Source organism: Sus scrofa, chromosome 4, assembly GCF_000003025.6.
Source record: "Sus scrofa isolate TJ Tabasco breed Duroc chromosome 4, Sscrofa11.1, whole genome shotgun sequence".
Taxonomy (NCBI): Eukaryota; Metazoa; Chordata; class Mammalia; order Artiodactyla; family Suidae; genus Sus; species Sus scrofa.
Genome location: NC_010446.5, coordinates 123,112,621 through 123,137,053, shown reverse-complemented (window position 1 = coordinate 123,137,053; position 24,433 = coordinate 123,112,621). Strand labels below are relative to the sequence as shown.

General features: G+C 37.7%; 1 protein-coding gene across 2 annotated transcripts in view; it reads right to left on the bottom strand.

Annotated features, from left to right (window-relative positions):
• ARHGAP29 (Rho GTPase activating protein 29) overlaps positions 1-24,433 on the bottom strand; it is a 76,139-nt gene that overhangs the window by 21,222 nt on the left and 30,484 nt on the right. For both annotated transcript variants that reach the window (XM_013997364.2, XM_005663656.3), the window contains exons 4-12: positions 20,348-20,444; positions 19,915-19,987; positions 15,794-15,842; positions 14,951-15,088; positions 13,976-14,040; positions 13,003-13,113; positions 12,823-12,903; positions 12,435-12,623; positions 11,583-11,720 (exon numbers count right to left, since the gene is read on the bottom strand). In XM_013997364.2, coding sequence (XP_013852818.1) covers positions 11,583-11,720; positions 12,435-12,623; positions 12,823-12,903; positions 13,003-13,113; positions 13,976-14,040; positions 14,951-15,088; positions 15,794-15,842; positions 19,915-19,987; positions 20,348-20,444 — 941 coding nt within the window. The remainder of the gene's footprint in view (positions 1-11,582; positions 11,721-12,434; positions 12,624-12,822; positions 12,904-13,002; positions 13,114-13,975; positions 14,041-14,950; positions 15,089-15,793; positions 15,843-19,914; positions 19,988-20,347; positions 20,445-24,433) is intronic.

Below are 24,433 nucleotides of genomic sequence, written 5' to 3'. Positions count from 1 at the left end.
AAAAAGAATGAAATAAATAAAGCCATCTACAGCCACATGGATGGACCTAGAGAACATTACACTAAGCAGAGTCAGAATGCGAAAGACAAACCCTTTGTTATCACTTATACGTGGAATCTAAAGTATGACACAAATGAACTTACCTATGAAAGAGAGTGAGACTCACAGACAGAGAGAACATACGTTTGGTTGCCAAGGGGGCAGAGAGGGAAGGAGAGAAGGTTTGGGAGTTCTGGACTAGCAGGTGAAAACTATTACATATAGAACGGATAAATAACGGGGTCCTACTGTATAGCACAGGGAACTATATTCAATATCCTGTAATGAAAAAGAACATTTATATATATATATATATATATATATATACACATATAAATTTATTTATATATATATATATATATACATATAAATTTATATGTATATATATATAACTGAATCACTTTGCTGTACACTAGAAACTAACATAACAATGTAAATCAACTATACTTCAATAGAAAGAAAAAAAAAATTCTTTTTTTAAAGGGCTGCACCCCCAGCATATGGGAGTTCCCAGGCTAGGAGTCCAACTGGAGCCGTAGCCATCGGCCTGCGCACAACCACAGCAATCAATGCCAGATCCAAGCCGCATCCGTGACGTATGCCCCGGATCCTTACCCCACTGAGTGAGGCCAGAGATGGAACCCGCATCCTCATGAATACTAGCTGTGTTCTTTACCCACTGAGCCACAATGAGAACACCCAGAAAAAAATTTTAAAAACTAACCCTCCCCCAAAACCTCTTTTCCCCAATCACTCAAGCCTTCTCCCTCACGTAACGGAACTGCTGGCCAGGCCCCCACGGAGCGGAACCTGCAGGGCCTGCTGGGCATCTTAACCAGGGTGGGTCACAGAAATGACCACGCCTCTTTTTGTCTCCTACTCTGCTCCCTGAGTCGGGGACTTGGTCCTTTTATTCTAGGTCCCCAACATGAAGCACAGCGTCCTAAGCACGTCACAGAAGGGAAATGTTCTGGCAAGTGAGTAGTAGTAGAAAGTGTTACCAACGTCAGACGGAAATGCCGCACGTTTTCGGGTGCTGCTCACCCAAGCACACAGGACTTGCAACTCCAAGCCCAGCTTTCATCATCTACATCCAATTTTTAGTTACTCCATGGGTACATGGATTAACACAATTTTTTCTGGCACCTGTTGAAATAATTTCGTAATTACTAAATAACTGCATAATTTCAAGTCAGTGGGAAAAGTTTCTCCCATCTAGATTCGCGATAATCTAAAAATTAATTCTTGTTCAGTATAATTTTCTATTCCGTATTTTTTTCAGACAAATTTTTTCCTGAATGCTCTCTAAAACAAAAGGAAAACGCTTGGACTAACTTTCCCATTCTTCAAAGCCCAATGACTTAAGTCCCTAGTGACTGGCCTCATCACGTCTCCTTCCTCTCACTTAGCAACATAATTATGATCCACAGTCCATACCCTTCAAAACTTCATAACTTATCAAGACAATTTTGAATATTCAGGAGAAATTCTTTTTTTTTTTTTTCTTCTTTGGCCACACTAGCAGCACGCAGAAGATCCTGGGCCAGGGATCAAACCCACACCACAGCTTAAATATTCAGGAGTGGTTCCTGATGCTCATGATACAACTCACAATTCTGCTGGGACATGAATCTGATTCGTCCATCTTCCTTAAGACAGTGAGTGAACCTCAGTGTCTAGCATCTTTATATCTCAAATGATTTTATTTTTTCTACAATTATATATGCAACAGTATATTCTAAAGAGAAAAAAAACAAAATTTTTAAAAAACCAACTTGAGAGATGATGTTGCAAAATAAGTCACCAAAATCCCCCAATCTTCCTGCTTTCAATGGAGAAGAAAACAAAGAAATCTGAGAAAATCACAGTTCTTTCCCAGGAAAAAAACACCTATGTTCAAGAACTGAATGTTGACTTTGGTATGTGGTTGGGTCTGCATGTGAATAACGCCATACAGAATAAGTAAAACTGATTGGTTAAACATATATATATGAATAAAACCTTTCTATAAACTGTCTTTATACACTACATACTGTTGTGATTTTCAGGAGTTTGGGGATTTATTCAATTTTGGGGAATTTTAACCTCAGAGTGTGCTTCATACATTGACATGCACTGCTCTCCAATTTTTCAGAAATATTAATTCTCTCCCTAAATAAATGCTAAACTCCTTGAGAACAGCATCTGTCTTACATTGCTTTTATATGAATAGTGTTCATCACTACATACAGTTGTTACATATAAAATTAGGTAACTTCTTGTTTATATCACTCTGAATGAAAGGAAATCAAAATTGCTGGATCACCAAATAGAATCACTTTTTTTGTTTGTTTTGTTTTTTCTGTCTTTTTTTTTAGGCCCACACCTAAGGCACATGGAAGTTCCCAGACTAGGGGTCCAATTGGAGCTGTAGCCGCTGGCCTACGCCACATCCACAGCAATGCCAGATCTGAGCTGTGTCTGCAACTTACACCACAGCTCGCAGCAACACCAGGTCCTTAACCCACTGAGTGAGGCCAGGGATCGAACCTGCGTCCTCATGGTAGTTGGGTTCACTAACCACTGAGTCACGACGGAACTCCCAAATAGCACCACTTTTTAAGAGGGAGGTACACAAACAAGATCGCAGCCCATGAGAAAATGAAAAGCCATGTAATATGAAGAAAAGTAATCAGATCTGGAGGTGGCCAGTCTGGGGCAAAAACATCCAGGGAGGGAAGGTAACAATAACCCTTAAATATTTAAAGTGCTATCTTGTGGAAGAGGGATTATATCAGTACAGTATGACTTGAAAGGTCCACAAGAAAACAGACTTTTTTAAAGCTCAGTATAAAAATTATATTAATTTTGGAGTTGTTCAAGCCCAATCATATTCCACAAGACAGGTCAGTATTTAGGAGCACAGGCTCCAAAGTCATTCAGCCGGTTCCATCCCAGCTTTACAACGTACACTCCGGGTGACCCTCATCAAATTATTTATAATTCCTCTGCACAGGTGTTTCCAAAAAAGTTCATAAACATATAAATCATGCGGGAGATCTTGCTCAAATATGCAGATTTTGATATCACAAGTCTAGGCTGAAACCCAAGATTCTGCATTTTTCACAGGCTCCCAAAGAAATAAGACTGTGATTGGTCCAAGGAGCACATTTTGAGAAAAAAAGCTTTCTAAACTTTAGTTTCCTCATCAGAGAAATAGAGCTAAAAACAATCACATTTTTGTAACAGGGCTGTGTGATAATTAAAAGAGTTAATATAGGCAAAGGCCTCATACCCCAACAAGCACACGGTCCATCCTGGCTGTCATCAGCTACTGTCTGAGGTGAAAAGGATTCGGGAAAGGTAAAAGGTTGGCTTAAGGGATTTACGTGGTATCCTCAAATCCTGGGATTTTGTAATTCTTTTAAATAATTTTACCAAAATTGACTCTGTAAGTTAACCACGAATTAATTAATCAGACTTTGGCAAATAAATGAGATACAATTTTAAACACTGAGAAAAAACTTTAAGAAGGGTTTCTGATTCAGATGGAACAGGCTCATTCCTTTCCACCTCTCACTGAATTCACCTAAAAACTCTTGACAGAACACATGGACTAGCTATGGGAGGGCTCGGGTAGCAGCAAAGTGTGGAAAAACTACAAATCAAGGGGTGACCAATTGGGTGATACACTTCCCCTTGTTCTTTTCTGCTACTTGTATTTTCCAGCCAGTACCAGCTCCTCCTCCAACACATGTGGCTGAAGGTGTGGGGGAAACTATTTGGATTCTTTGGCATGTTTGTTTTCTCTCCTGCCCTGAGCCCAAGATGAAGTCTTGGGGCTGTGAGAGTGACGGGTGGCAGCACAAGAGCCACCTAAAACGCTGATCTGAAGAGTGAGGGGTCGGACACTCCTGTTGTTTCTTTCTCTTTCTCTTCCCCCTACTCGGTTCTCCAAGCAGCAGACTAGCTGAGTGCAGTTTTCCAGCCTGAGGACCTAGAAGGGAAACCTTAGGAGCTAAAGAGTGAACCTAGCTGGATCAAATGTCTGCTAATTTTTAGAAAAACCAACATTCAATACAGGTTATCAAGAAAACCTAAGGTTACATAAGGTAATATTAAAAATGTCTAGGATATCATCCAAAATTACTTGTCACACCAAGAACCAGGAAAATCTCAATGACTCACAAGAGAAAAGACAATACACAGATATCAATGTTGAGAGGGCCCAGCTATCTGAATTATCCTATGAAGACTTAAAGCAGACATACGTTTCAAGAAGGGCCAACCATCTTGAAACATGGAAAGACTGAAGTCTCAGCAGGGAATTGGAAGATAAAAAACAAACAAAAGGAAATGTTACTACTGAAAACACAATATCCACAACAAAAAAATTTACTGAATTGATGGTGGAGAAAAACAGAGATAACAAAGGAAAGAGTGTGTGAACTTGAAGCTAGATCAGTAGAATAAAATAAATAATCATGAGAAAAAAAAAGTTTGGGGAAAAAAGGTCCTACATTCCTGTGGGACAGTAACGAAAGATCTAAAAACTTATAGGAAGAGGAGTGTTACAAAAAAAATTTGAAGAAACAACAGCCAAAAACTTTCCAAATATTCCAAGACTCCAACTTGCAGATTTAAGAATTTTAGGGGACCCAAAACAGGAGAAACTCAACGAGATCCACATCCAAATGCACTGTAATCAAACTGCTGAAACCCAAAGAAAAAATTTTGCAAGCAGCCAAAGAAAACCAACACATTCCACACAGAACAACAATGATTCAAATGACTATGGATTTCTTATTAGAAACTATGGACACCAGAAGGCAGTGCAATTACATTTTCAAAGTATTGCGAGAAAATAACTGAATTCTATATCCACTGAAAACATCCTTCAGAAATGAAGACAAAACAAAGACATTCTCAGATGAAAGACAACCAAGGTAATCCACTGCCAGCAGACCAACTATTAAAGAAATGGTAAAGGAAGTTCTTTAGACAAAAGAGAAATGATGCCAGAAAGAAGGCAGAACCTCAGCGAGAATAAGAACAGAAATGATAAATATCTGGGTAAATTTAAAAACCACTGCGCTTCTCTTCTCTAAAATATGAGACCTTTAAAAAAAAATAGTAAGTGTGTCTGGTGAGGTTTTCAATGTACCTAGATGTAACACACACATACCAACTACAACTCAAAGTGGGTAAAGGAACTTACATGGTAGTATAGTTTCCACATTCTTTTGGCACTTGGTAAAATATTAGCTCTAAGTAGAATGAAAAGTTTACATACACACACATAAGTAAATATCCCTAGTGCAACTATTTAAAGGAAGAACACTATAGAAACATATAAAACACAATAGATAAATTAAAATGTAGATGATAGATAAAATGGAGATAACCATTTTAGATAAAACTGTACTATATGAATTAAAATGGATTAAATTCAATCTTTAATGGCTAAATTAAACAGATCAATTAGAATGTAATTCTAAAAAGTTATCAATTTATCCAAAATGAGGCAAACAAAAGGGAAAAGACATGAAGGGAAACATAAAGTGCAAACAGAAAACAAATAAAAAAGAGTAGGTCTATATCTGAGCATATATTTACATTAAATACAAATGGTCTAAACATTTCACTTAAAAGAGATTTAAAAAAAAATCAACACTGAACAATATGCTATATAAGAACGCCACCTAAAATATGACGGAGAATGGGAGTTCCTGCTGTGGCACAACAGGATCACCGGCGTCTCTGCAGTGCGAAGAAGCAGATTCAAACCCCAGCGCATTAAAGGATCTGCCGCAGGCCACCACTGCAGCTCAGACTGGACCCCTGGCCCGGGAGCTCCATACACCACCAGGCAGCCAAAAGAAAAAGGAAAAAGAAAATATACTGAAGAATGGATGTGTGCACATGTGTAACTGGATCACTTTGCTGTACAGCAGAAATTAGCACTACATTGCAAATCAACTACACCTCAAGAAACCTTTTTTAAAAATGGAAAAAATATCTAATGATTAAGGATTTCCTGCTGTGGCACAATGGGTTAAGAATCTGACAACAGCAGCTTGAGTGAGTGTGGAGGTGTGGGTCTGATCCCCCGGCCTGATGATGTGGCTTCAAGGATCCAATGCTGCAGCGCAGACCTACAGCTATGGCTCAGATTTACGTGTTGGTCTGCTAACTTCCATATGCCACAAGTGTGGTCGTTAAAAAAAAAAAAAAAAAAATATATATATATATATATATACACACACACACATATGTATTAAGTGGTCATAAAAATATATAAATATATATATTAAATTAACAGCAAAAGAATGGAAAAAGATACACCATGCTAAAAATAACCAAAAGAAAACTGAAACAGTTCCATCAGTATTAATGTAGAATAAAATGTAAGGAAATTACTAGGATAAAAAAAGACATTTCATTAAGATAAAAGGATCAATTCACCAAGAATATGTTACAATCATTAATTTTTAAGAAACTGAGAGATTCAAAATACATAAAGCAAAAACTGATAGACCTAAAAATATACAATATGTTGAAAACTTCAAAACTCCCTTCTCAGTAACTGAAAATGAAAAGTAAATCATCAAAGACATAGAAGAAATGAATAACACCATAAATCAAGAGGAACTAATTGACACTTACAGACTACTCCAGCCAACAAAAAAAATACATATTTTTTTCAGGTGCATACACGGAACAAACCATATAAAGCAAATCATAACAAATTTAAGACAATTAAAATCATACAAAGTATTTCTTTCACTATAGAAATCAGTATCAGGAAGACAGCTAAAAAATTCTCAAATAATTAGAAATTAAACAACAAACTTCTACAATATCTGCCAGTAAAAGATGAAGATCCAGGGAGGGGAAATTAGAAAATATTCTTAACTGTTTAAAAATAAAAATACATATTCGAAATTTGTGGAATGTAGATAAGCAGTGGTGAGAGGGAAATTTAAATCATTCAATATTTGTATTAAAAAAGTAGAGGTCTTGAATAATCTCAGCTTTAAGAAGCTAACAAGAAAAGCAAAATAAAAGCAAAGCTAGCAGAAAGAATAAAAGGCAGAAATAAAATTTTAAAAAGAAAAATAGGTAAAGCCCAGTGAACTCTAAAGCTGTTTTTCTTGGAAAAGATCAATAAAATTTATAAACCTCTAGCTAAATTAACCAGAGAGAGAGGATGAGAGAAGGCACAAATCACCAGTATCAGGAATGAAAGAGGGGCTATCGCTATAGCTCACAGAGACAATGAAAGGATAAAAGTTATAAACATTCACGCATGTAAATACACCAACTCAGATGAAAGGGAGGGACCAATTCCACAAACTACCAAAATTCACCTAAAAAAATTTAACTCAAACAGGCCTATATCAAAGGAAAATGAATACAGAGAGAAAGATCTTCCAAAATGCAAACTCCAAGCCCAGACGCTTTCACCAGGGAATGCCACCACCCACATCGAGAAATAACACCAATTCTACACAATCTCTTCCAGAAAACAGAATAGGAAGGAACACTTCCCAACTAATTTTATGAGGCCAGAATTCTGATACCAAAACCAGACAAACTCAGTATAAGAAAAAACAAAACAAAAACATAATACTGTTATCTTTCATTAACAAAGGAAAATACTCAACAAAATACTAGCAAACTGAATCCAGTAATATGTAAAAGAATAATGCATCATAATCAATAGTGGCTTATCCTAAGAATGCATGGCTAGATCAAAACTCAAATATCAAATGTAATCCACCATATTAACAGACTGAAGAAAAACTACATTATCACATCAATTAAATGATGCAAAAAAAACCCCATTTGATAAAATCCAACATCTTCATAATTGAAACTCTCAGCAAACCAGAAAAAGGGGAAATTCTTTAATGTGATAAAAGATATCTTTAAAAAAAAAACCTATAGCTTTCAAATTTAATGGTGAGAGACTAAGTGCTTTCTTCTAAAAATCAAAAACAAAGCAAAGATACCTTTTCTCACCACTCCTACTCAATGATGAACTGAAAGTCCTATACAATGACATAAGGAAAAGGAAAAATGAAATATAGTTTGGAAAGAAAGAAAACTGTCCCTATTTGCAGATAACATGATTTTTTATGTAGAAAATCCCAATGATTTCACACACACACAAAAGTTCCTAGAATAAGTGAGTTTAGCAAGGTTGCAAGATAGAAGATCAACAACAAAAAAACTTGATTTCTCAACACTAACAATGAACAACTGAATCAGAAATTAAATGTGTGCATTTATGATAGATACATACACACATATACATAATGTATGTATGTATTTATACCAAGTCACAATAGATTCCCAAATAAACATATACACACATGGGTTTAAATCTAACAAAATATGGGAGAGACTTAGTTAAAAACCACAAAATACTGATTAAAAAATATCACATACCCAAATAAATGAAAAGACATACTGTGTTCACAGACAGGACAACTTTATATATAATTAAGATGCTGCAAATACAGTCAATTCTCCCTAATCTGATTAAGATTTAACACAATTCTGAACAAAATGTTGGCAGGATTATTTGTAAATACAGAGAAGCTGATTATAACATTTTTATCAATCATGGACTTGGAGAAGAGCCTTGTGGCTGCCTGATGGGAGGGGGAGGGAGTGGGAGGGATCGGGAGCTTGGGCTTATCAGACACAACTTAGAATAGATTTACAAGGAGATCCTGCTGAGTAGCATTGAGAACTATGTCTAGATACTCATGTTGCAACAGAACAAAGGGTGGGGAAAAAATGTAATTGTAATGTATACATGTAAGGATAACGTGACCCCCTTGCTGTACAGTGGGAAAATAAAAAAATTATTAAAAAAAGGGGGGGGGCATGTTTTCAAAGACAAAAAAAAAATAACATTTTTAATCAAAGTCAAAGAATCATAAATACTCAAAACAATTTTGAAAAAGAATAAAGTTGGAAGACTCACAGTACCTGATTTTAAGACCCGCTATACGACAGTAGTCAACCTAGTAGGGTTCTGCCCAAAGGACAGACATATATACATATCTATCTCCAAGGAACAAAACAGAGAATCTAGAAATAGAACTACAAAAATGTGGTCAATTGAATTTGACAAAGATGCAAAAGCAATTCAATGGTAATGGCACCATGTTTTCAACGAATGGTACTGGAACAAGTGGAGACTTGTATTAACCATGTTTTTTGTTTTCTGTATTTCAATGATGGTCTGACATCTTAAAAAGCTTGCTGGCTGAGGACAGACTGATCCTCCTACGGCCAGCCAATTCTTAGCCACGGAGAATGCACGTCTGTCACATGCAATCCTCCAACCATTTCTACCTATCACACATCAAGCCAATATTCTCCCCTGTCCTAAATCATCCCAGGGCCAGGGACGGAGCAACTGGAGGCCATCGCTACACCCCAAAGCCCACTGGGATTATTCAGACTAGCCAGTCCAGTATTGCTTATCCTCTCCTACCTTGCCTTTCCCTCACAAACCCCAATAAAGGCTTTGTACTCAGCTCTCCCCGCTCACTTCAGCTTCTGCTTTTCCAAACCTGGTACTTATATGGCCCTGTGCGGCCCAGCGTGCCCCCTTCTCTCAGGAAATCTAATTCATTTTTCAATGACACTGATCTGTCCATATCAGTCACCGCTATAAATTAAAGTCCCAGTGGTACAATTTTAACACAACATCCATATGCAAAAAATGAACCTCAACCTATACTTCACACCTTATAAAAATTAACTCAAAATGGATGATTTCTGAATGTCGAACTATAAAACCTTCAGCAGAAAAAAAACGTTGAGACCTTGGATTAAATGAAGCACCCTAGATAAAGTACCAAAAGCATGACCCATAAAAGATGAAATTGTTAAGTTAGAGTCCATCAAAATAAACTTTTTGCTCCCTGAAAGATACTACACACCACTAAAAGAACAAAGAGAGGCTTCTGACTGGAAGCCAAAAGACGCAAGCTCAATAACAAGAAAACAATTTGATTAAAAAGACCAGGCAAAATACAGATTGCAAATAAGCCCTTGAAAAGATGTTTGATGTGGTCATTCCGAAAACACAAATTAAAACCACTACCACTAACTACCACTACACACTTAAGAACAGCCAATGTATAAAAACAACAACAGACAAGTGTCATCAGGGATGCAGAACAACCGTAACTTTCACACGTTGCTAGTTAGAACGAAAAATGTTATGGGCACTCTGGAAAAGTTTGGCAATTTCTTATAAACAGACATTGGCCACACCACCCAGCAATTTCACTCCTAGGAATTTACCCCAGAAATGTGAAAACTTATATTCACACAAAAGTCTGTAAATAAATATTCACAGTAGCTCTATTCCTAATCACCCCATCCTGGGACCAAGGTAAACGTCCAACTAGTGAAAGGGTATATACAGCCAGGTACATACAAATCGTGGATGATACTACTTGACAATAAAACAAAGGAACTACTGACACATGCACAGCACTGATGAATCGCAAAAGCATTATGCTGAGTAAAAGCAGCCAGCATCCAAAAGATATATACTCTGATTCTACCGACATGACGCCGTGGAGAAGCCTGAAGAACAGAAGGAGATGGAGAACCCTTGCAGGTCTAAGGGGTGAACGGAGAGGCAGCATGAGAAAGTTTTTTCTGGAGTAATGGAACTGTTCTGAATCCTGATTGTGACAGTAGTGATTACTCGATTTTATATATGTGTTAAAATTCATGAAATGTACACCAAAAAAGGTAGTTAGCCCTCGGTACCTGAGGGGACCTTCTTCCAGGCCACGAATGGATACTAAAATCCACAGGTGCTCAAGTCCCTTATATAAAATGGTAGTGTCTGCACAGAAACTATGCACAACCTCCTGCACAGTTCACATCCTCTCTAGAGTATTTATAATACCTAATGTGATGTAAATGCTGTGCAAATAATTACCCGCGGAGGGCAAATTCAGAGTCTGCTCTCGGCAAATTTCTGGAAAAAGTTTCCCCCTAAATACTCTCAATCCATGGTTGAGTGAATCAATTGATGCAGACCCCAAGGACAGAGAAGGCTGACTGTATTTTGCACATAAATGTTTTATGAAAACCATTTTAAAGGGGCAAGTGAAAACCTTTGAGAACAGGATGCTTTGTCTTCAAATAAACCTGGGTTCAATTTCAGTACTTTGTTTACTCAGTTTTGAAGAACAAATCTCACTGCTGATGGAAGTGTCGGGGGTTAAGTCCATTTTGTCCACCAAGCGAAGAAAGACAGTGGTATAGAGCCCTTTTCGAACACTCAGGCTTCCATTTTAATTGAACAAAGTCATCAACCCATGGAGTGCAGAACCAGATAAAAAATGTAACTCAAACCCCATACCCCTATTAAAAACTGAAAGTCGCCTTTCGAACTCTAAACTTTCCATTAATCTCAAAGTTAAATCCCCTAAGAATCATGACTCATTGAGCATTCCTCTCCCTTCTGCCAGATACACTCTTTTTTTCCTCTTTAAAATACTGAAGAAATTACTTACAGCTTTAAGGGTAAGATCACACTGGAAAACAAGTTTCCGGAGCTGTGTTAAAATTTCCCTTTTGGTATTTTCTAGATCGTTCCGTCTTTCTTCAACATTTGTCACACAAACTTTGTAGAGTTCATTTGCTTCTTCTACCTTCAGGAATATCAAAGAAAAAAAGTAACACTGGCTCATTGAATCTATCTTTTAAAACAAATACTTATTAAGAAAATGAAAAGGCTTATGCACCCAAGTTCTGAAATATTCTGTTTTTTTAAAACATATTCTGTTTCAGTCAGTGATTCAAGAGCACTTGATTTTTACAGATAGTCAAGTATGATTTACAACTACCATAAAATAAATATCCACTGCTACTTAAGAACCTTTTCTATTTACCATTTTCCATATAATCTTCCTATAGAATTTGTCATATCATACCGTAGAAACAACACAGAGCCTCAGCCCAGGCTTGCTATGAGGTACTGGAAAGAATACACACATATACAGCTGCCTAAATGGCCAACTTTCCGAACAATCAGGTGAAAAATTAAACTACTACCTTCTCCAAGATACTTCATTCACAAACAAACCCCCAAATTCAAAGGACAGGCAGAAATCTCCTGGCATAGTGGCTCTCAAAGTGTGGACCCCCAGCAGCAACAGCAGCAGCAGCAGTAGCACCCGGGCACTTGTTAGCAGCAGGCTGTCTGGGTCCAACCCTAGAGCTACTGAATCAGGACCTGGGAGAGTGGCGCCCAGTGGCCTCCTGCAACAAGCCTCCCAGGTGGTCCTGATCCACGTTCCAGTCTGAGAACCAGCCTTAGCAGATGGTTGCTAATTCAACTTGCAAATAACAGAAAAGATGATTACTTTCTGAAGAGCCTCCTCTTCCAGCCTTCGCTTTTTTTCTAGCTGCTTGTTGAGATTTTTTACTAATCCACCGCTTGAGCTAAGATGCTCCTCTTCTGCACGAAACATGGACGATTTTGCTTTCTCATACTCATCTTGACGCTGCATGCACAACAATTTTGCCTTTTTAAGAGCAGTCTCTGTTTCAAGCTACACAGAAAAAAAGTATTAAACACAGAACAAGAAAGAAATACTAGTGTACAAGTACTTCCTCAGCATATTCGGCAAGAGAGTTAAGGCTGCATTTTAGAAAAACTGTAAGGTAAGGTATGCGCCTTCCTAGGGTAGGTGTTTACAGACTGCAGATGATTTCAGATGTTCACAAATAGGTGAAACTTATAATACTAACCATTTTATTTTGTTCCTGTTTCCAAAGTTCTTTTATTTCTTTCCTCTGTTTTTCCATTTCATTTTTCCTCCCAAGGAGAGGCTGCCAAAGGTATTTTTAAAAAAGAGAGAGAGAAAAGCTGTTTTCTAAAGGTATGCTGCTTTTTAAAAACAAAGTGTATTTTTTTATATAAATTTTTACCTGCACAAATTTGTTGGCTTGGAGAGCTGCAATTGTTTGTTGTAAAAGCTGACTACTCTCTATGTCATTCAGAAGAGCATTGGTAAATAAAGACTGTAGTGGCATAAACTCCTGAAATTTAAAATTGAAAAGAAAATTTTCCAATATAAATAGCAGTAGAATTCTAGCTCCCATTCCAACTATCCTTCAAAAAGAGAAATTTTTGGGTTTTTTTTTTGTTTTGTTTTTTTTTTTTGCTTTTTAGGGCCACACTTGTGGCATATGCAGGTTCCCAGGCTAGAGGTCTAATCGGAGCTACAGCTGCCAGCCTATGCTACAGCCACAGCCACGCCAGATCTGAGCTGTGTCTATGACCTACACCACAGCTCACAGCAACACCAGATCCTTAACCCAGCTGAGTAAGGCCAGGAATCGAACCTCCAATCTCATGGTTCCTAGTCGGATTCATTTCCGCTATGCCATGACGGGAACTCCCAAAAAGAGAAATTTTTAAGTTTAGATTTTTTTTCAGAAAAATGACTACTTATAAATATGATAAGAAAAATACTCAAGAAAATTATAAGTAATTTTAAAACTAGTTAGCAAAATTTATAACTAACAAGATAATCAACATTCACATAAAACTGTGAATTTCCTACTTGCTTCATAATGGCTATCCAAGTAAATTTAAAAAGATTTTACTTTGGAGTTCCCACTATGGCTCAGTGGGTTAAGCATCTGGCTGTGACACTGGCTGCAGCTGTGGCTCAGATTCAGTCCTTGGCCCGGGAACTTCCATATGCGATGGGTATGGCCAAAAAAATAAAAATAAAAATAAAAAAAAAAGGATTTTAATTTGTCAATTAAAAGGTTATTTAGCATTTAAGTTCTTTCCTATATTAACTACAAAATTTTCTGATAGTGCAAGGCATTATCAGGAGCTTATCTGAGTAATCTCTTGGCACTGAACCCTCGTAGTTCACTGACCACACACCTGTAGTCCGATGTTAGTTCTAGTTGCCTCTGCCAACTTGACAATATTTCTAGTGGACTCCAACTCTGAAAAGGTCAAAGAAGCATCAGAAGGTAAATTCAACTTATTTTTTCCCCTCCATACCCTAAAATTATTTGTAATTCCCTGATTAAAAAGTGATCACAAATACTAGTATGCACCATGCTATGAAGCTATCAGTCTTAATGGGAAGAACTGAATCAGGAGTACTCATCAACATCAACCGGGAAACTTTCAAAATACACTTGCTCAGATCTCACCTCCCTGGGAGAATGGGACCTAGACCTGAGTATTACCCTTTTCTACGGCTATTCAGGTGATACTGATGGACAGTCCCTATTAAAAGCAAATAAAGCAGTAGAAAGAGCACAGGCTTTGAGTAAATTCTATATTCTTCCAGTTACTGCTCTACGATCTTAGGCAACTCTACTATCTGACCTTGGGCAAATCTCCTGTCTTATGTGTCTCCACCGTAAAATGGGGTTAATAACCTTGTCTTGCCCACTTCCCTAGGGGTTTGGTAAGGATCACACGGGCTAAAGGATGTGAAAGCATTTTGTCAACCATAAAACACTGGGAAAATACTAGCTGTTAAGATGTTTCTTATATTTTTCCATTGCCTTCTGCTTGGACATCTAGCATTGCTCTTATCTCTTTAACCATATTATCTGATTGCATTTCTTTTCACCCACTCCAGTGTAACCTCTTCAAAGGCAAAAACTATACTGTCTTTGTGTCCTAGATCTAGTGGTTGGTCCACAGTAATGTCAATAAGTGTATTTACTGTAAAGAAGAGTCTTTCCTATTTCAAGAAAAGAAAACGAACAGTGATTTTATTCACTACAACGAAAGAGCTACTCATATGGTATCATATTATTTATAGTCTGTAGAAAATGAATCCCAAACAATTTAGCTCTTGTTACCAAAATTAATCAGATGCCCCAAAGGGCAACTCACCCAAGTTTAGCTTCTTTTCAACCCATGAAACTATGTTCTTGGTATATTTGGACCATGTCTTGGCATACGACAGAGCCAATTCTACAGAATCAGCATTCTTTAACAGCATGCTGTCTAATTCCATAGGAGAAAAACTTCCTGAAAATAAAAATATCAAGGTAAGATATATTAAATATGAGCTTAGGACCCTAAACAAAGAAACATTCAAATCCTAAGTTGTTCTTCAATGAAAACTGGTTAAAAAGACATAAGTGACAAATTCAGAATTAAAGGGTCACAGTTCAAACTAAAAATGGTTTCAAATTATATTTTTTAACCTTAATATGTACTTTTATTATTCATCAAATTACAAGCCCTATATAATTCTAGATCGGTCTCTATTATCACATTGTCTGTCTACTCTAGCAGGTTCTTTTCCTTAAGTTTTATATGTAAAACGTCACATACCATTTTACGCTAAAAATAAATACTTTAGGTTACTAAGCAAGAAAAGATTAAGTAAGATCTTACACTTATCAAAAGTAATGGCAGGAGTTCCCATCGTGGCACAGCGGAAACGAATCCGACTAGGAACCATGAGGTTGTGGGTTCGATCCCTGGCCTCACTCAGTGGGTTAAGGATCTGGTATTGCTGTGAGCTGTGGTGTAGGTCACAGATGTAGCTCGGATCAGGATCAGGCGTTGCTGTGGCTGTGGTACAAGCCAGCAACTGTAGCTTGGATTCGACCCCTAGCCTGGAAGCCTCCAAATGCTGCAAGTGGCCCTAAAAAGCAAAAAAAAAAAAAAAAAAAAAAAAAAAGAGTAACGACAAAACATTTGATTAAAGTTAACCTCAAGCATTACCTTTTTCATTGGCTGAGTCCACTGATTCCACAGAAACATTTTCAAAAGACTTAAAATATGGAAGAAAACAAAATTAAGGTTAGTGCAGTAGATAACAGATCTCTGCTTCAGAAACTTTTCACTCTAATTTGTTACTCTGACATAATTCCTACGAAAGAATTTCAAGCATTTAGAACTCAAAGGGCCTGAAAAATCTGTTTAAATGCCAGAACATTTAATAGGAATTATAGAGCTTTTTACAACAGCAGTACTCATGGTGCAAGCATGAATAACCTCACTGTTTAGTAATAGCATCATTTACATAAATGAATCCATTCAAAACTTTAAATTCTGTAGATTTCAAAAATATTAGTCAGGAAGTTATGGAAGCAATCTAAATAGAACTATCTAGATAGAAAACAAAGACTCGTCTCAGCCGTCTTTTTACCAGTTTATTGCGCGATAAGAATTTCTCTGAAAGCCCACTGGACGGCCTGTACAGAACTTTCTATGACGTTGTCAATGAGCGACATCTGCACTGCCAGTAAGGTAGCTCCTAACCACAGCAGCTACGTGAGCATTTGAAAACCAGCTAAAGTAAATGAGAAGCAAACTTAATTTAAAAAGCTACATACGACACGTGGCTACTTTACTGGACAGTGCAGGAAAAGGTTATCCACCAAAACTGTGAGCGCTTTTATTTAAGTTGGGCAATATGCAGGAATTCAGTGCAAAAGGAATCAAGCAACCTGGCTTGAGGTCAAGCTCTATCACTTGTATCTCTACGACACTGAGCTGCATATGTAGACTCACTTGACTTGGGTGTGCCCTTCTGTAAAACGGGGATAAGAACACTACTTCATAAAGCTGTTTGAAGGATTAAGATGATATAGGTTATATATTAGATGCTATTAAATAAATGGCAACTATTATTTTAAAAGACATTTTTCAAAATTCTTCATCAAAATAATTTTATTAGTAGTAGCATATCACTCTGGACTTTTTAATTTCAATCTCTAGAGTAAATTAAAAACTGCGAAAAGGAAAATAAGAAAAAAAGGAAAAAGTATTACCCTATTAAGAATTGGTATACAGAAGTACACGAATAGGAGATATAATTCGCAACCTAAAATTTCAATTGTTTAGACCCGTCACACTGACATAATGGATTATTACACCTTCTAAATTAGCAGCAAGCTTGAAAAGATAAAACTGAAGTAAAATCATAAATAACTGAAAAATATTTAAGGATCTTAAAGTTCTTCTTCATTCTGATATGGTTTCTACAGTCATAACACTTCTCGAGTCAGCAAATGGATGACTTCAGAAGCAGTCACAATTTTTTTCTCAATACCATAGTACATGTAGCAAGTGCCTTACACAGTCATTCATATTTTGTATTATTTAAGAAAGACAACCCAGAAATAAACCCAGACACCCACGGTCAATTAATCTCTGACAAAGGAGGCAAGAATATAAAATGGGAAAAAGACAGTCTTTTCAGCAAGTATTGCTGGGAAAATTGGACAGCCACATGCAAATCAATGAAATGGAACACACCCTCACACCATGCACCAAAATAAACTCCCAATGGCTTCAAGACTTAAATGTAAGACAAGACACCATCAAAGTCCTGGAAGAGAACATAGGCAAACACTCTCTGACATCAACCTTACAAATGTTTTCTCAGGTCAGTCTCCCAAAGCAACAGAAATAAAAGCAAAAATAAACCAGTGGGACCTAATCAAACTGACAAGCTTTTGCACAGCAAATGAAACCAAAAAGAAAACAAAAAGACAACTTACAGAATGGGAGAAAATAAGTTCAAATGATGCAACTGACAAGGGCTTAATCTCTAAAATATAAAAACCTATACAACTCAACAACAAAAAAGCCAACAACCCAACTGAAAAATGGGCAAAAGACCTGAATAGACATTTCCCCAAAGAAGATACAGAGATGGCCAATAAACACATAAAAAAATGCTCAATATCACTGATTATTAGAGAAATGCAAATCAAAGCTACCATGAGGAGTTCCCATCATGGCACAGTGGAAACCAATCCGACGAGGAATCATGAGGTTGTGTGTTCGATCCCTGGCATGGCTCAGTGGATTAAGGATCTGGTATTGCCATGAGTTGTGCTGTAGGTTAAAGATGTGGCTCGGATCTGGCATTGCTATGGCTGTGGCATAGGCCAGTGGCTGCAGCTCCAATTCGACCCCCAGCCTAAAAACCTCCATGTGCGGTGGGTGCAGCCCTAAAAAGACATAAAGACAAAAACAAACAAACAAAAAACTAACATGAGATACACCTCATACCAGTAAGAATGGCCACCATTAATAAGTCCACAAATAACAAATGCTGGAGGGGGTGTGAAGAAAAGGGAACCTTCCTGCACTGTTGGTGGTAATATAAGCTGGTACAATCACTATGGAAAACAGCAAGGGGGTACCTTAGAAAACTATACATAGAACTACCATATGACCCAGCAATCCCACTCCTGGGCATATACCCAGACAAAACTTTCCTTAAAAAAGACACATGCACTTGCATGTTCATTGTAGCACTATTCACAATAGCCAAGACAAGGGAAACAACCTAAATGTCCACCAATAGATCACTGGATTGGATTAAGAAGATGTGGTATATATACACAATGGAATACTACTCAGCCATAAAAAAGAACAATATAATGCATTTGCAGCAACATGGATGGAACTAGAGACTCTCATACTGAGTGAAGTCAGTCAGAAAGAGAAAGACAAAAACCATATATCACGTATGTGGAATCTAATATATGGCACAAATGAACCTTTTCACAGAAAAGAAAATCATGGACTTGGAGAACAGACTTTTGATTTCCAAGGGGGAGGGGGAAGGAGTGGGAGGGACTGGGAATTTGAGGTTAATAGATGCAGACTATTGCCTTTGGAATGGAAAAGCAATGAGATCCTGCTGTGTAGCACTGGGAACTATATCTAGTCACTTATGATGGAGCATGATAATGAGAGAAAAAAGAATCTATACATGTATGTGTAACTGGGTCACCATGCTGTACAGTAGAAAATTGACAGAACACTATAAACCAGCTATAACGAAAAAAAAATTAAAAACATTATATAAAAAAAGAAAGATGTAGTTTTATATTATTTTGATATAATAACAAGTACTTGGCACATTTCCAAATATTTGTTGCAATCCTTTTGGATTTGAATTCCAATCTTTTTTTAAATCCATGACAGGAAATGATCAACATATGTCTCTAATGCAGTTTGTTTAAATATCTTGCATTTGGTGGAAAAAAATTTCTGTCAAATGAAAATATTACTCCTACTATAAGTCTTTAAATCAATATTCTACATACGTTTCTCATGCCCTTTTATTTCATAGCAATTTTTCTCCCAATTACGCCCTGATCCTGACATATAAAGGATGTTCTTAGGGAGAATTAAGCCCTACAGTTCTATTTATAAGTGTTTCATGGTAACTAACCAACTGTAGGATGTGTGAAAAGATTTAATACCCTCTTTACTTCTTGCATTATTTTTGTAAGTTTGCATTTGTCTTTAAGATCCATGACAATGTCAGAAGGAAAAATGGCTAAGAATTACTTACTAAAATTTTGGACCATATGATATAAAGATTCATTAAGAAGACACTATAAAATTATCAGATTTTTTTTTTTAAATGATGGTTCCATTTCAAAAAGTACAATAAAAGAGTTCCCATCATGGTGCAATGGAAACAAATCTGACTAGGAACGTAAGGTTGAGGGTTCAATCCCTGGCCTCGTTCAATGGGTTAAGGATCTGGCATTGCCATGAGCTGTGGTGTAGGTCAAAGACGTGGCTTGGATCTAGCATTGCTGTGGCCATGGCGTGGGTTGGCAGGAAAAGCTCCAATTAGACCTGGGTCCCTCCATATGCCACGGTGTGGCCCTAAGAAAAAAGTCAAAAAGTACAATAAAATTTTTGGTCCAGAAACTGACCACAAATTATCATATTTAAAGTGAACTGATCTGTTTTTCTTGCTAAACTAAACAAGTATCAAAGAGTAATACTGAGATGAAGACTAGGCTATTACTGAAATATTAAGTTAAAACTATTAAAGTCTTTGCTGTCACACAAACTCGTCCTACCTTACTTTCCCGAGAAACAGGCAGTCGCAGTAATGAATCACTGCTTACATCTCCCATGAGGAAGCTTGTCAGGCTATCCAGGGAAAAACAAAGAAAGAAAGAAAGAGAGAGAAATAAAAAAACAGTCATTACACTGCTCTGTCACAGGCTTTACCATCAACATGTCATCTAGATTTTTTAAAAACCTTAGAAATAATCTCCTAGGAATTTACCCACATAAACCACACAGTTACTTGCAAATAGATGCTGCTTCTAAAGCAGCTATAAATACCTCCAAATATAGTAATAAAGCAAGAATGTAGCTTTTCCAAAGTTGTGATAATAGTTTATGTTAGTTAATACTTTACTTTGCATGTACCTATGGAATTACTGTGACATACTCTCAGTGAAATACTGAGGCCCAAATTTCTTTAAATGACAATCCTCTACTTACATATTTCCAAAGGTAAAGGCCAAGGTTTCAATAGAAGAAAACACTTCTCTGAAGAGATCATTTTTGTTCTCTTCATTTACTTCGGCGAAGTTCACAGCTATAGGGAGAGGTTGATTACAATAAATGAGGGAGAAAGTGAACCAGATTTATATAAGGTTATTGAATCCCTTAAAAATCCACTATTACGTCTAGAAGTATTAGAGGATTCAGAAACTGAAAAGCCTAATACACAAAATAAATATGCTGTTCACGTTTTTCATTAAAGACATCACACAGAAGAATCATCTTGCACAAACGTAGCTGCCATTCCCAACTGACTACTCCATGCATTACACAATTTGACATTTCTAGAAAATGACTCAATGTGAAATCAATCAATCTTGGAGGCCAAGAGTCTACCTTACACCAGCCTACTTATGACGAGTGCTCACGACAAGTGCTCTGTTCTATATTTTCTTGCTTATTGCTTTACTGCATTTTAAAAAAAACAGCTAAATGAATTGTGGCCCACTTAAGTGAACATGAAGCACATTTTCCACCATGAATTACCAATACCTGAAGTCATACATACATGTGACATAGCATAAACCTATACAAAGTACATCACATTAAAAACACCCAAAGCTTTAAAATGTTTCAATTCCTAACTATTTACAGCCATATTTCTTATAGGCTCTTGGGCTCTGAGGTCCACTTTAATAAACATATAGCTGTCTTTTGTTTATCATAGAGATATTCTAACATGTTGCATTTTGTTAAAGAAAAATATGAAACGTAACTGAAAGTTTTCTCATCAAAACTTCACCTGTGCACACCTTTGTTAAAAGCCCAGATACAATTTGTGAAGACAAAATCTGAGGGTGAATCCATAAGTTTTTAAGGTAACCCATTCTACTCAGATCCAGTGTAAGGGGCGACTGGCTGGCTGTGTCCCACCCTCCTGAAGAGCCCTGCCAGTAACTGGAAGGAGACCCAAGTGGAGCGGAAGCTGCCCTTCGTTGTAAAACAGAACTGTTCCTAAGCCTGGCTGTATGTGAGAATTACTGAGGGAGCTTTAAAGACAAAGTCTGGGTTCCACTACCAAAGATGAAGATTTCACAAGTCTGGTGAAACACAGACATTTGTTCGAAAGCTCTCACGGGTGATTCTAAGGTGCAAGTAGAGTTGAGAATCCTGGAAAGTAAGGACTTCTAAGCCGGGATGAATTAAACCTCAAGCATGGAAACTTCACGAAATTATAACCAAGATTTTACATGTATAAGCCTGTGTAGAGATGAGGGGGCTGAGGCCCACACCTTTCATCCCTAAGTAATTTAAAAAATATTTTTGGATTTCTGCTCTGGCCAAGATGGAAAAACAGGCTTATACTTCCAAAATTACTGAAAAAAAAATCTGTACAAAATAAATGAAACAGTTTTTCATGACACTGCCAGGCAATAAAAAACAAGAATCCTAACAGACAAGAAATAGTCAAACTCTCTGTTTCAGCTTACTTCCTGATAACACACGAAGATTTCTGAGCAAAGGAAACTACCAGAGATAAAGAAGCTCCTTTTATAAGAATGGAGTCAATTCATCAAGAGAACATAACAATACTATACATTTATATACCTAATTAAAAACTTCAAAATGCATGAGGCAGGGAGTTCCCATCGTGGCTAAGTGGAAACGAACCTGACTAGCATCCATGAGGATGCAGGTTTGATCCCTGGCCTTGCTCAGTGGGTTAAGGATCTGGCGTTGCCGTGAGCTGTGGTGGGGGTCGCAGATGAGGCTGGGATCTGGCATTGCTGTGGCTGTGATGTAGGCCAGTAGCTGCAGCTCCAACTGGACCCTTAGCCTGGGAACCTTCATATGCCATGGACACGGCCCTAAAAAGACAAAAACAAAGCAAAAATGCATGAGGCAAAAACTAACAGAAATGCAATGAGAAACAGGCAAATGCATATTTATAGTCAGAGATTTCAAAAACCCTCTCTCAATAATTGACAGAACATGTAAACAGAAAATGAGTAAAGGACGTGAAAGACTTCAACACTGTTATCACTAGTCACCCTGACGAGATGGCCATTTAAAGAACACTCTACCCAAAGAGCAAAACTCATGTCTTTTCAAGCGTACACTGAATATTCACCAAGATGGACTGTATTGTGGGCCATAAAACAAGTCTTAACTGGTCTAAAAGGATTCAGGTCAAGCAAAATATGTTCTGTGCTGGAGTGAAATTAAATTAAGAGGTCTCTGGAAAAATCCCTCAAATATCAGGGTACTAACACATTTATAAAAAATAACCCATGGATCAAAGAAGAAAAAAGGAAATTACAAAGTATTTTGTAACACAATGAATATGAACACACAACACATCGATACTGGTGATGGTGGGGGCGAGTGGTGCAGAAGTGAGGGATCACCAAGGGCCACGCGTTCCCCGGATTGCGATGGCTTCTCCAGGGCGTGAAAGTCAAGATCCATCAAACTGTACCCTTCGCTTAATAAGCGCACTTCACCCCAAGTCACCTACACTGCAGGAATGCTGCTTGTAACACTGCACTGGAAAAGTAGACTTTAAATGTAACTTATAACCTAATCAGCAAAAAATGTAAAGCCTGCTCCTATTTCCCAACTTTAACCTGATAGATTTAAATTAAAAAAATACTTTATAAAACTTTGCAAAATTCTATAATTATTCTCTTTCCTATAAATATACTTTTTCAAAGCACCAAACGTAACTAGGACATTTAAAAGGTAATAACTGGGAGTTCCCGTCGTGGTGCAGTGGTTAACAAATCCGACTAGGAACCATGAGGTTGCGGGTTCGGTCCCTTCCCTTGCTCAGTGGGTTAACAATCCAGTGTTGCCGTGAGCTGTGGTGTAGGTCGCAGATGCGGCTGGGATCCCGCATTGCTGTGGCTCTGGTATAGGCCGGCGGCTATGGCTCCGATTCGACCCCTAGCCTGGGAACCTCCATATGCCGCGGGAGCGGCCCAAAAAATAGCAAAAAGACAAAAATAAATAAATAAATAAATAAAAGGTAACAACTGGAAGGAGTGAAAAGACCTCCTATCTTCGATCCTTCCCTTCATCCCGACCGCCGTGAATGAAGGGACTGTCACCTGGTGAAAACGCCTGCTGCCACCCCTGCCTCCACGCAAAACAGCCCCGCATTTCTAAGATCCCCTCTCTTTTTTGCTCCTGTCCAGTGTTTCAAAGGAAAGTCTGGCTCCTTTCCAATAATAAGTCATCCCACTCGCCCCCCACTCTCTCTAGAACCCTGCACCACCACTCCTCTTCCCTCAGAGCGTCACTGTCTCCTACCTACTGCTATTTCTTCTTATGCTACTAATGACACACCCCAATCTTTCCTGTGGGGGAAAAAGTAATGTAACCGTATTTCTTCGTAAAGCTACCACCCAATCTAATTCAGCATTTCTCTACCGTCACGTCTCTATAGATAGGTAATGACTGAATTCGTCGCCAGGATCTGACTTTCATCCAGTTTAATGGTTAGCAGGGGTTGGAAAAACTTTTCTGTAAATGGCTAGATACTAAGTATTTAGACTTTTCAGGCCATACGATCTGTTGCAACTATTCAAGACGGTAAAAGGAGCCAAACATAAATGATTAAGAGTAGTTGTTTCAAATAAAACTCTAATTACAAAAACAGGCAGCAGGCCGGATTTGGCCCACGTGTAGCAGTTCGTGCGCCCCTGTTTAGAAGAGTGGGTTCCAAAGCCAGTCTGCCGGGGAGGCCAGAGCCCAACCCCTCTCTTACTAGGTTAGGGAACTCAACTGCTCTGGTTCCTTAGTTTCCTTATTCATACAATCAGGATGAGAAGAGGTATTTGGAGAACCACGGTGAAGACTGAATGAACTTAGAACAGAGCCTGTTACACAGAAAATGCTCATAATTGTTCATTCTTTTCGCCAAATACCACAAAAAGCATTGTCAACAATAACCTCCAACTGTGCTAGTTCAACCTGGAGGTCTCCTTCCTTCTCGGTTCTCGCTACACTTGTACTTCTGCCACTTGACACGTATGCAACCTTAGACAAATCTTTCTCTGTCCCAGCTGCCAATATGTAAAA